Source organism: Monopterus albus, unplaced genomic scaffold (assembly GCF_001952655.1).
Source record: "Monopterus albus unplaced genomic scaffold, M_albus_1.0 scaffold65.1, whole genome shotgun sequence".
Taxonomy (NCBI): domain Eukaryota; kingdom Metazoa; phylum Chordata; class Actinopteri; order Synbranchiformes; family Synbranchidae; genus Monopterus; species Monopterus albus.
This window is the reverse complement of record NW_018127945.1, coordinates 335,763-346,950: the sequence shown is the minus strand read 5'-3', so window position 1 is coordinate 346,950 and position 11,188 is coordinate 335,763. Positions and strand designations below refer to the sequence as shown.

The 11,188-nt window shown below is 40.1% G+C and overlaps 1 protein-coding gene across 8 annotated transcripts in view; it reads left to right on the top strand.

The window, feature by feature from the left end:
• The window catches only part of LOC109962594 (ovochymase-2), a 17,840-nt gene that overhangs the window by 4,261 nt on the left and 2,391 nt on the right, over nucleotides 1-11,188 (top strand). For 2 of the 8 annotated variants that reach the window (XR_002275285.1, XR_002275286.1), the window contains exons 4-17: nucleotides 705-802; nucleotides 893-1,065; nucleotides 1,174-1,269; nucleotides 1,365-1,543; nucleotides 1,747-1,948; nucleotides 4,525-4,557; nucleotides 4,669-4,759; nucleotides 5,772-5,905; nucleotides 6,773-6,913; nucleotides 7,372-7,496; nucleotides 7,605-7,698; nucleotides 7,860-7,991; nucleotides 8,879-8,980; nucleotides 10,366-10,483. Coding sequence is in view for 5 of the 8 variants with exons in the window: in XM_020604454.1 (XP_020460110.1) it covers nucleotides 705-802; nucleotides 893-1,065; nucleotides 1,174-1,269; nucleotides 1,365-1,543; nucleotides 1,747-1,948; nucleotides 4,525-4,557; nucleotides 4,669-4,759; nucleotides 5,772-5,905; nucleotides 6,773-6,913; nucleotides 7,372-7,496; nucleotides 7,605-7,698; nucleotides 7,860-7,991; nucleotides 8,879-8,980 (1,600 nt within the window). In the remaining 3 variants the exon portion in view is untranslated. Of the gene's footprint in view, nucleotides 1-704; nucleotides 803-892; nucleotides 1,066-1,173; nucleotides 1,270-1,364; nucleotides 1,544-1,746; nucleotides 1,949-4,524; nucleotides 4,558-4,668; nucleotides 4,760-5,771; nucleotides 5,906-6,772; nucleotides 6,914-7,371; nucleotides 7,497-7,604; nucleotides 7,699-7,800; nucleotides 7,992-8,878; nucleotides 8,981-10,365; nucleotides 10,484-11,188 lie in introns of those variants that run through there. The other 6 variants (XM_020604457.1, XM_020604456.1, XM_020604454.1 and 3 more) reach the window with 4 other exon arrangements.

The window sequence follows — 11,188 nt, the reverse complement described above, 5'->3', positions numbered from 1 at the left end:
ACCCAGTGCGAACAGTTTGGGGGGGACAACTGTGTTGAAGGTGGAGCTGTAGTCAGTGAAAAGTATTCTGATGTAGGAGTCTCCATTTTCCAGATGAAAAAGGGAATAGTGGAGGGCAGCCGCGATGGCGTCTGAGGTGGCCCTGTTGGGCAGGTAGGCGTACTGCAGGGGGTGGAAGGAAGACATCATCTGAAAGACTACAAGATCGACAGACCTGATAAATTGCTGCCATCATCACACTGGCTGTCAGTTTTTTCGCTGTTGTTTCAATAACATGGTGGAATTTTTAAAGGGTTGGAGCTGTTGGCACCTTGTCCAACCCTGAATCTAGAGGAGGTGACGGTGCTAATTTTTGTCTGGATTCTACCCTGGAACCTGTCTAACTCTGCTGGTGCCTAAACCTCCTCTCAGTATAACTCCCAGGGGTCTCTGAGATATGCAAGCTTCTCCTCCTCTACAAGGTAATAGCACAGAGGAGAGGGACTTGCAGTTGAAGTTAATTACACTATCATTAGACTGATAAAAGTTATGATGATGATCTTTTTAATTAGTAAAGCATCACTAGTCCCAGTGGTGCTGACCTGACAGAAAAACACTTGCTCCAAATAATACATCACATCCAGATTCTTCACTGTGTGAGGTTTTCCTCTGTACTGTATATAGCTGATTACAGGTGTGTAAATGCTGATGTTTTTCCCCCTCAGGTTTCACTAAGGCTCAAGGGCTCTCATTTCTGTGGAGGGGCTATCCTGACTGATCGTTGGATAATGACTGCTGCCCACTGCTTTGCATCACTCTCAAAGTATTGTTCTAACATACTGTACCTCTTTTTGTCCTCTGAGTGTATGAATATTAGATTATCATGAATGTAATACTCTTCTCCTCTGCCCAGGGAGTCTCTCAGTAATGTGAGCATGGCAGTGGGAGAGTTTGACCGCAGAGTGAATGATGAAGAGGAGCAAGTGTTTCGTGTCAAAACTGTCACAGTGCATGAGAACTACCATCATGCTTGGCCCATGAGCTATGACATAGCCTTGGTAGAGCTGGATCAACACATCCAACTGGGCAGGTTTCCATTCTGACAATTAGCTTAGTTTAGTTTAGTCAAATAATGCTGTGACCTTAACACAGATCTCATTGTATTATGTCGCTGATATGTGACTTTCACAACAGGGGTCCGTGTCCAGCCAATATGTTTACCTTTGCCTGATGAGAAAATCCTTCCACAAACCAGTTGCATTGTGGGTGGATGGGGCAGGATAAAGGAAAGTACGTGGTTTTCTCACTCACACCAGATATTGTTAAAGCAGACTAAAGTTTTGTTTTAATTTATTCTGCTGTTAATCTATGCTTTTGTTTTCTAGAAGGTCGCCTTCCTGCGATACTGAGAGAGGTCCAGTTGAATTTGGTGGAACCATCCAAGTGTAAATATGTTCTCCAGACTGTCCACAGTTCAGTTCTGCATAAGAGGCCGGTCCAATCTTGGTCAGCCATGACAGTTCTTTGTGCCGGACCAGAGAGAGGAGGGAGAGATGCCTGCCAGGTAGAAAAACAAAAGAAACATCTGCCTGTTTTTTCCATTAGGGCGCAGTCCATTTAGTTCAATAGCACAATACAGTCTGAACTAATGAAAACAGTGATGCTTCATTTAAAGAATTATGAACCAGTCATTCCATGTCATTATTACTTACCTTTGAATAATTGTTGCTGTGTTTGTACTCATGTCTTCCTTCATCCTCTCTCCAGGGGGATTCAGGGGGCCCTCTGGTGTGTCTGGCAGGGTCAGGCAGGGGTCCCTGGGTGGCACTGGGCATAACTTCTTGGGGTAAGGGATGTGGTCGGAGCTGGAAAAACAACAGCATCCGCCCCCCTTCCAGAAGAGGATCTCCAGGGGTGTTCACTGATGTAAGGCTACTGCTGCCATGGATCAAACATAAACTGCAAGAGGGTAGGTCAAGATAAGGTTGAGCTAAGATGATTGTTTCTCTGAAGCCAGTATGATGCTTCATAAACACATCACAAGATGATGATTATTTATGTTGGTTTTTAACCCATATTTAGTCAGGGTATAGTTTCTGAAAACCATACTTGATCACATGACCACAGGTTAATTGTACAGGGTGATTCAAAAAGAATGAACCGATTTCATTACACATTGCTTCAGTACACAAGCATCGAATCATGGAATGAGTCAGTGACCATTTGAAAGAGGAGTTATCTAAGTTTTGATACCCACTAACCTTGATGACCTTAAACATTGAATAACAACAGCGATCAACTCAGTGGATTGTGATATGCTAATATGCGCCTGGGAGGAATTCTCTTATCGCATCGATGCTGCAGGTGGTGGCCACATTGAACATTTGTAAGACAGGAAATAAAAGTTGATTGTGAGTAGAATACTTGCGACTTGGCTGGAGTTTTGTATTACTTTTGCTTAATAAAATATTGCGTAATGAAATCGGTTCATTCTTTTTGAATAACCCTGTATAATCCAGGGCAGGAATAAATTGACTTTCAAGTGACTCTAATGTGTTGAATGGCTTTTAAAATATTGACTGCCTGGGTTGTGTTGGGGTTGGGGTTAGGTTAAGGTCAGGATTTCACTGTCTGTTGATCTGACACATAAACAAATTACATTTTCTTGAACTTCTGTTTGTCTTTGAACAAACTAAATGGAGTATTGGCCTTTCATTTTACACAAATCTTTTACGCAACATTATCACCTTAATATGTGAAGTTGGTGTGGAAAGCATTTCTTTTTTTACTTTGTCAGGTGGCTTAACTTTTGGTCTCCACCAGCTCCTGAGAAAAAATATCTGGCTCTTTAGCTGCTAAATGCTCCACTGTGGTCATCAGCTAGTCACAAACCTTGGCTATCCGCTACTTGATGCTGGGCAAGTAGTGTACAGTGTGCTCACTTGAGATTTTCTGCCAAAAACAAGCCTGTTGATAAAAACAAAGTTAAAAAGAGCAGTGAGAGTGGACCTAAACATAAACCTCTGTCCAACAAACAAAGGAGGGAGAGAGAAAATGCAGGGTTTTTTTTTTACTCTGTATGAAGGCCATGATATGCTAACCCCTGGACATAGGAATAAAGCTTAACCTCTCACACTAAGGTGCCATATTTGAAACATATTAAAGCTCCAAACACTGCTTTAGGTTGCATGATGGAGATATTCACTCAGTAATTGACTACCATGAACCTGCGAACAGAGTTTCCTGCAGACCTCCCTCTCACATCTTATTAATTCAGGATAAGACCCCAAAACCTCCCAAATAGTAACAACCTTCAGTTATAGGCAGCTACCTCCTTAAACCCTCAGATGTTACTGTACTGAGAAATTTTTATAAACCAGTACACTCTGGTCCTTAGTCATTCCATCCAACTCATTTGCATATTGCTTACTTGTCAATGTTCAGTATTTCTTGTGACTGCTTTTGACCAGTTGTGACCAACTCCCTGATTGAAATACCAAGAATCCCATCATTGCGTTTAACTAAACAATCAGAATTACACACTGATCTTACAGAAAACTATCAATGCCTTCTAATTGTACCTTTTTCAATACAATACTTTCTCATTTTATTCTTACACATGATTAATTACATGGACAATTGTGGGTGTGGTGTACACTTTGTATTACTTGTGTGGTGTATAAGATAATTATTTAAGAATGCAATTATGTAAGAATGTTAACACTGTTATTATTTTTTAAATTTTTTTTTTAGCATAATACTTGTGTGGTAGAAGTGAATCATTTACTGGTTGCAAACCAATGATGTAAGATGATGTCAGGGGGTAGGACTGGATAAGTCTGACTTCTTCCTACTCCATTCAAGCATGTACTAGGTATAAACAAATTGATATTGGATTATGTGTAAAATTATGTGTGGTGTCATATCAACTGTTTTTACATGCTTGAAAGAATAAATCAAATCAAATCATTCACTAATGATTATTTCAAACAAAACACACACAAATCATTTTATGATTTTCTTAACTTTTCTACTTTATGCATTCTGCCATAAGATTTTAATAATTTCCTCCCTCTCCCAGCTCCTCCTGCTGTTTCTTGTAAACATTCTTGCTGTTCTTGTGTGAATTCTAACTGAAAAGAGACAATTTATTCAATAGTCTCCTGCAGCTCTTTTTGTAAGGTTATCTCTGATGCCAGATCAGCAAAGGCCAGTTCTACTGTTGTGGCCTGTGTTTCTTGTGCTTTTTGGTTCTCTCTGGGACCCATTTTAACAGGTTTGCCAACAGCTCACAGTAACAACTAAAAGTCCTTCTCTGCCTAGTGTGTATTTAAATGTGCTGTTATTATTGCACAACTGAAAATGCTATTAAAATTTCTTACCTTGTTTAGGTTTCATATTAACTTTGAGATTGCTAATATGTAATAAATACATCTTAACATGTGCATAGCATTTAGAATGGTTAATGCTGAATAGAAATGGTCCTGCAATTTTCATAATGGTGTTAATAATAAAATTTCCTCTTCATTTTTCTGTTTGTTTTAGCTGAAGAGCAAAAGCTGGGAATGACTTCATCAAGTGAGTTGTTTTTTTGTCATCACAGCAAGTTTTAATCATCTATATTTCATAATGTGCACATGCTTCTTTGATGTATGCAACAATGTGTGTGTGTGCGTCTGTGTGTGTTAGGACTCTGCAGGGTCACAGATGGGCTTGTAACTGACAGGGAGGGGATAATCAGAAATCCTGCCTTCCCCGGTGATCACTATAACAACAATGAGTGAGTGACATTTCAGAGAGGGAGAAACTAACTGATGACAAATTTCTGTACCTGGGGCCAAACACTAGAAGACCATTATCATTACAGTGACAACCCTTAACATTCTGGTATAAAGAAAGGTCTGTTTTCTCTTTTAATATACAGTAAAACGACTGTACTAAAAATGGAGACATAAAAATGCACATGTACTTACTGAGTCCATGATTTCCAAGTTGGTAATTGTGTGGATGCTGTAAAGCATCCACACTATGTTCTTCTGATTATTCTGGGATCTTCTGTCCATTTTTTGGCACTTTATAAGTCCGGCATACTTTCAGCTATACAGGCCATTCTGGTATCTGCCTGTTCAGCTGTTCAAGGAAATTCCTGCTTGTATTTAACTTTTTTATAGCGTTTATACTTTTTAATTTATTCAGCTTTTTGTTTACAATAAAAGTCAATGGGAGCTCAAAGTGCTGAGTCAATGACATAGTGCTGGATTGCCATCTGGTGGTCCATAAAATACAGTGCAATTGAGACATGGAACTTCATAACTTCTCTCTCTCGCTCCCTCTCTCTCACTCACACACACACACACCTACTTGTTTTACCTACTTTGTGGGGACTAATGTGGGGAATATTTTCACATCTTAATAAGTTCAGCATACTTTCAGCTAGAAACGCAGGTCTTCAGGTATCAAAATGTTCAGCTCTTCAAGGACCTTCCTACTTGTATTTATTGCATCTCATCCTTCAGATTATTCAACAAAGAACTTCAGCCATTTCTTCTCAACTATTTCAACAAACAGCTTCAGCCATTTCTTCTCATCCTTCAGCTGTTTCAGCAATTGATTTCAGGCATTTTCAGGACAATCTTTCAGCATTTCAGCATCCACATGCATTTTCGACAGGAAATGCATTTTTCTAGTTAGCTTTCAACTCCTGCATAAGAAATATTAGGTGTATATTTCAGAGTAAAGTGAAAGTTGAGTAGCACTTTGAAACTTTTTAAGTTCTGTGTGTGTGTCTTCAGGTTCTGTGTGTGGAGTATCAGTGTTCCTCAAGGTTATAGTATTCTGTTGGAATTTGAGCATTTTGATCTGGAGAATGACTCTTACTGTCGCTACGATCGACTCACTGTTTCAGTGGAGACCCAAAGGCCTGTAGGTGGGTATTAAACACACATATACATATAGACCACAGGAAGGAGATAACATTTCCAATCATGTAAATATTTATAAGGCACAGAATCACTCTGGGCATGTGGAAATACCCAAGTTGGTTATGTTACAGGACTAGTTTAACATTTTGGGAAATAGAGTTGCTTGCTTTCTTTAAGAAAGTGAAATAAGAAGATTGAGCTCTGCCTCATGTCTGAGGTTTATAGCAGCCTAAATACAGAGCTGGGCATGTGCAGCACAAAGACTGAAGTCGGGGGAACAACTAACCTGGGTTTTTCCAAAGAGAAAAATATACAGTTACCAATCAGTTTGAGTTTGATTGATTTACTTGGTATATAATACGTGCACAGTCAGTAAAATTTTTTGCATACATCATGGTGTGCTGACTTTGTAGTTTGTGTTATGTAGCAAATTTGAAGTTCTTCACCTCATGCATGACATTTCATAGAGGAAGAGTGTAGATTGCCAGGTATTTGGTAAGTGAGCACTAAGTTTGGTTTAGATCTCATTACAGACACAATGTTACCAAACCTGAAAGCCTCATTTGCGGACAGCAGTTTTGGATGCTTGGCACAGTTAATGTGTCTGGCTGTTTATTTTTATTTATTTATTTATTTTTATTTTAGTTTATTTTATTGTCACGAAGTAGTTCTATCACAAAACTCCCCCCTAAAACTACAAAATGTCCTATACTGTAGCTCTTTACCAAGTGTGGATTATGCTGACTTGCCTTGGGTTGTTTGCAAATAAGAGCATTGGCTACAGACTACAGATAGAAAGTGAATATGAATATGCTCATACAGTGCTATATTTGATCCTCCTTTGTTATTTTTGCCTGTCTTTGTTTTTACAGGGATATTCTGTGGAAGTGTCCTACACAGCCATGTATTTCTAAATCAATCCCAGAATGCAACGCTTCTGTTCTCCTCTGACATTAACAGAACAGGAAGCGGCTTTGTCATTAGGCATCGGGTTGTCCAGGGATACTCTCCTGGTGGGGAACAGACCATACAACATACACAACACACACAAACACAGGCACATATAGTAGGCTACAGTACACTTGTGTTTGTATTACCAAGTTATACATACAGTACAATATCACAGGCTGATACACACCCTGCTCTGTGCCCATAATGTATATGTAGTATACATACTATACATAGTGTCACCCTCTGCTGTGTTTGTTGATTGTGGATCTCTTAGCAACCTGGGAGTTATGTAGACAAATGTCCCCTGAAAGAATAATGAGTTTCACAAGACACACACAGATGTTTGCTGATAGCTGAATGAACCCAAGATGAACCCAGCCTGCCTTTTGTTGTAAATGTGTGGACAAGTGGGTGTATTTGTGTTAAATTGGTTTGTCTCATATGAGTGCAGTGATGCTTGGCATGCCTATCTGCGTGTGGTATGCGGTTGGTGTGTGTGTGTGTGTGCGTGTCTAATCAGGATGCGGGGCAGTTGTTCTGGTTGAAGATGAGATTGTTGTCCAAAGTCCGAATTACCCACAATCCTACAGCAACAGCTGTGTCCTCCGCTGGGTTGTCTATGCTCCACAGGATCACGTTGTTAAGGTGATGCACGAAGCTTTCCGCCCAACACTTGTGATAATGTGATGTTATCACAAAGTTTTGTAACAGACTGATCAGTAACCAAAGGTCAATTATTGTGTTATGTTTCAGCTGGATTTTGTGGATTTTGAGCTGGAGCAGTCAGACAGATGCTTGTATGATTTCCTCACCATCCTGGGAGATATGGAAGAAACAGAAGAAATAGGTCAGATGGCTGAACTGGATGACATAACTAAATCAACCCAAATTCTCTTGCACATGCCTTATCCCTTCTTTCTCTTTCTTTCTGTCCCCGCATTATTTTCAGATTCAAAAATAATGGAACAATACTTGCAATAAGAGGTTACTTTGTCATGTTTTGTGTAGCGGTGCTGTGTGGTGGCAGTACCCCCCCTCCTGTGCTGTCCTACCACAGAACCATGGTGCTTCAGTTCACTTCAGACAGCAGCATCACACACAGAGGCTTCAGGGCTATACTAGCATTCATCAGTCTTGCAGGTTTGTGCACAGTCTGATGTGAGTTAGTGAGTGTGTGTGTGTGTGTGTGTATCCCATTCTAACTGAAGTCCATCTGTTTCAGTGAAGGGTCTTATTGTCCCGTAATAGTCAAAATCTGGCACAATGGTTAGCACCGTCACCTCACAGCAAGAAGGTTCTGGGTTTCAGCCTGGGCCAACTAAATGCCTTTCTGTGTGGAGTTTGCATGTAAATGGTCTTATATATTGTATAGCACCTTTCTATGCATTGCAACACACTCAAAGGGGATCTATCTGCCAGTCTTCCGGTTAGGAGACCACCCACTCTACCCCCTGAGCCACAGCTGCATGTTCTCCCTGTGCCGGCATGGGTTCTCTCCGGGTACTCCTAAGTCCAAAGACATGCAGCTTAGGTTAATTGGTGACTCTAAATTGCCCATAGGAGTGTGTGTGGTTGTCTGTCTATAAGTGTCAGCCCTATGATGGACTGGCAAACTGTCCAGGGTGTACCCCGCCTCTTACCCAATGTCAGCTGGGATGGGCTCCAGCCCCCTGTGACCTTATTCAGGAATAAGCATTATGGATAATGGATGGTATAGTCAAAATCCCTGGTTTTCATCTTTTTTTGGCCTGTGACCCTCATGAGCCAAACAACAGCTACAATGGTCAGATGTTCATAAGCATTTCAACTAAAGAATGATGCTTCCTTCTCAGATTGCCAGAAAAAGCACTGAGAAAAGTCAGAAAAAACAAAAACTGTTTTGTGTAGCAGATGTGTGTACAGTACAAGCAAAAGCTACATAAAAACCGAGACTGAACTAAATTAAAGTGAACTCAATGGAAAGACATGACTAATGAAATGGACAAACACCAACTTCTACTCAATCTGCCCCTTTTGTTTTTCTGCAGACCTCCATGATCAGGACAGAGCTGGGGAAGAAGTTCAAAGAGACACGTGGAGAAGTCACCAAGACACTCCGACAGCTAAACAGCCAGGTGTAACATCATACGGTTGGTGGTTTGTTCAGACTTTCTCTTAGGCCCTTTTGCATTTTAATGTGTTGACTTAAGGTTTGTAGATTTAGGAACAGCACGGTGGCAGGAATCAGGAGTCCTTGGAAAATGTTATGCAAGTGAGTAAATGAGTAACTCTTCTTACCTTGAGGACTTTGGCAAGGAGCTGAAGATTCAGCTGCAGCAGCGGATTGTACTGACACTGTCAGTCTCTCTGTTCGTCTCTGTTTTAGCAAAACTGTCCACCTGTGGTTTTATGGGCCCAGCTAAACAGCCCCAGAGGCATTTAGAGTGGTAACAGTAAATGTAACACTGGACTTACAAGTGAGATGTTGTAACTCTACAAACGTTGTTGTAGATGCATCATATATTGAGTTTAAAACTTGTTTTACTTTGAGCATCTGCCAGTTAGGGCAGTTTTTAAAAAAAGAGATCATAGTGGGGGTTTTTTAATCTCTTCTTTCTCAGTGTTTTTTGAGAAATGAGTCCTGCAAACTAAATATGGAAGTGCAAGATGTTCCTAAAATGATACAGAAGTATATTTCAGCCCATGGTTCTGTGGTGGGAAAAACATCTCGCTTCTGTCACTGAACTAACACATTGTAGAGCTGTGAGGGTTTGTTATCAGCTCCCTTTTCAGCTACTTTAGAAAAGAATTAGAGCTTCAGCATTAAGATAAAAAGATTCACTTTTAATGTGAAATTTTAATGTGCCATATGCTGATTCAAAAGCATTTCCACCTTCAGCGCAGTACAGTTCTAGTTGGGAATGGATGCTGAAGATGTCTATTTTTCTGGTGTTAAAGCTGATCAGATGTCAAAATACCAAATATTAGCACAGCATCTGGTATTCACAATGTGAGTGTGTAAATAGGTTTCCATCCCCACAGCCATGCAACCAGTATACACACACACACACACGCTAAGCATTTAGTACAATTCCCTGTTCAGTTACTTTACTGTGTTCTGGGTGTTTCTCCTTTTCTTGTCTGTGTGTTTCCTTGACACTGCACTACCTTTATTTTCTCTCATTTCCTGTTTACTAATTGTCATGTTCTTCTACTAATCTTCTTATGTTTCTCTGCGATTCATTATTAATCATTATTTCTTCATATTATTTGAATTAGGACTCAGACTGGATTGTATACTCTGGTTGGTTTCCAGAACCACATGAGTGGCAGTAGTTTTTCATGAAACTGTGAATTTTTCACGAGTTTCAAATCTTCTCCCTTCTTCATCAGACTTCCTTTTCTGCAGTCTGTGTTTCATCACTTGCTTTTTCTCTCCCTCTGCTGTGGTTCATCAGCACTCTCTTTTGTTATGAACCTATCAGTCTCTGTGCTTGTTTGTGCACTGTGTGCCTATGTGTGTGTGTGTCTCCAGGGTTCACCTTCACCCACCACACCCAGTTCTTTTGAGACTGTGATGCTGCTCTGCTGTGACTTTTTCTTGCTGTACCTATTCCTCCCAGACTGTGAAACTGGAAGCTCCGCCCACCAAGGTGTGCAATGACAGAATGAGTTCATTGAAAATGCAAATCTAGAAAATTCCAAAGAAAGGGCACACAAGACCCCACCCCCACCCCTTCACATGAGTACTGTTAGCATTATGTGATGTTAGCATAAATGAAATTGTTACTTTGTGCCTGCACTAATATATTTCAGTGCAAAGAAGTACTTACATCTTGTATGAAGATCTGCTTCCTCCTATCAGTATATACCAGACATTAGCCTACATACTTGCCCAATGTGCTAGGTTCATGTAAAACCTCATATTAGATATTCTGTCTGCAATGTACACATGCAGCGTCAGGCATAACACCCTTTTTATGACAGACACTGATTTTTAATATACACAGTTTTATAACAACCCTTGGTGTTGATGTTAGTAGAAAGCTATGTGAAAGGCAAGTGTCAGACTGATGTGTAGTATAAAAAGATGTTCATGTTTGTAGGCTGAGCATGCCCTCTAGTGGCAGTTTATATTGAAGTAAAAGTGAAAGCAGTTCAAAATTGCATCATATGAGAAAGCTTTAAAAATAATCTCAAATTTGTAATATTACTGGGATGACAGCGTCGCATACAGTATAAAAACCATGTTCACTGTGTTTATATTGCTGCTTACATCTTATTGTAAATTATTTTATGTACATTAGTAGACTGGCCCTTTAATTTTTATTATTTGCCTTAATGGCAACCAGGTTGGG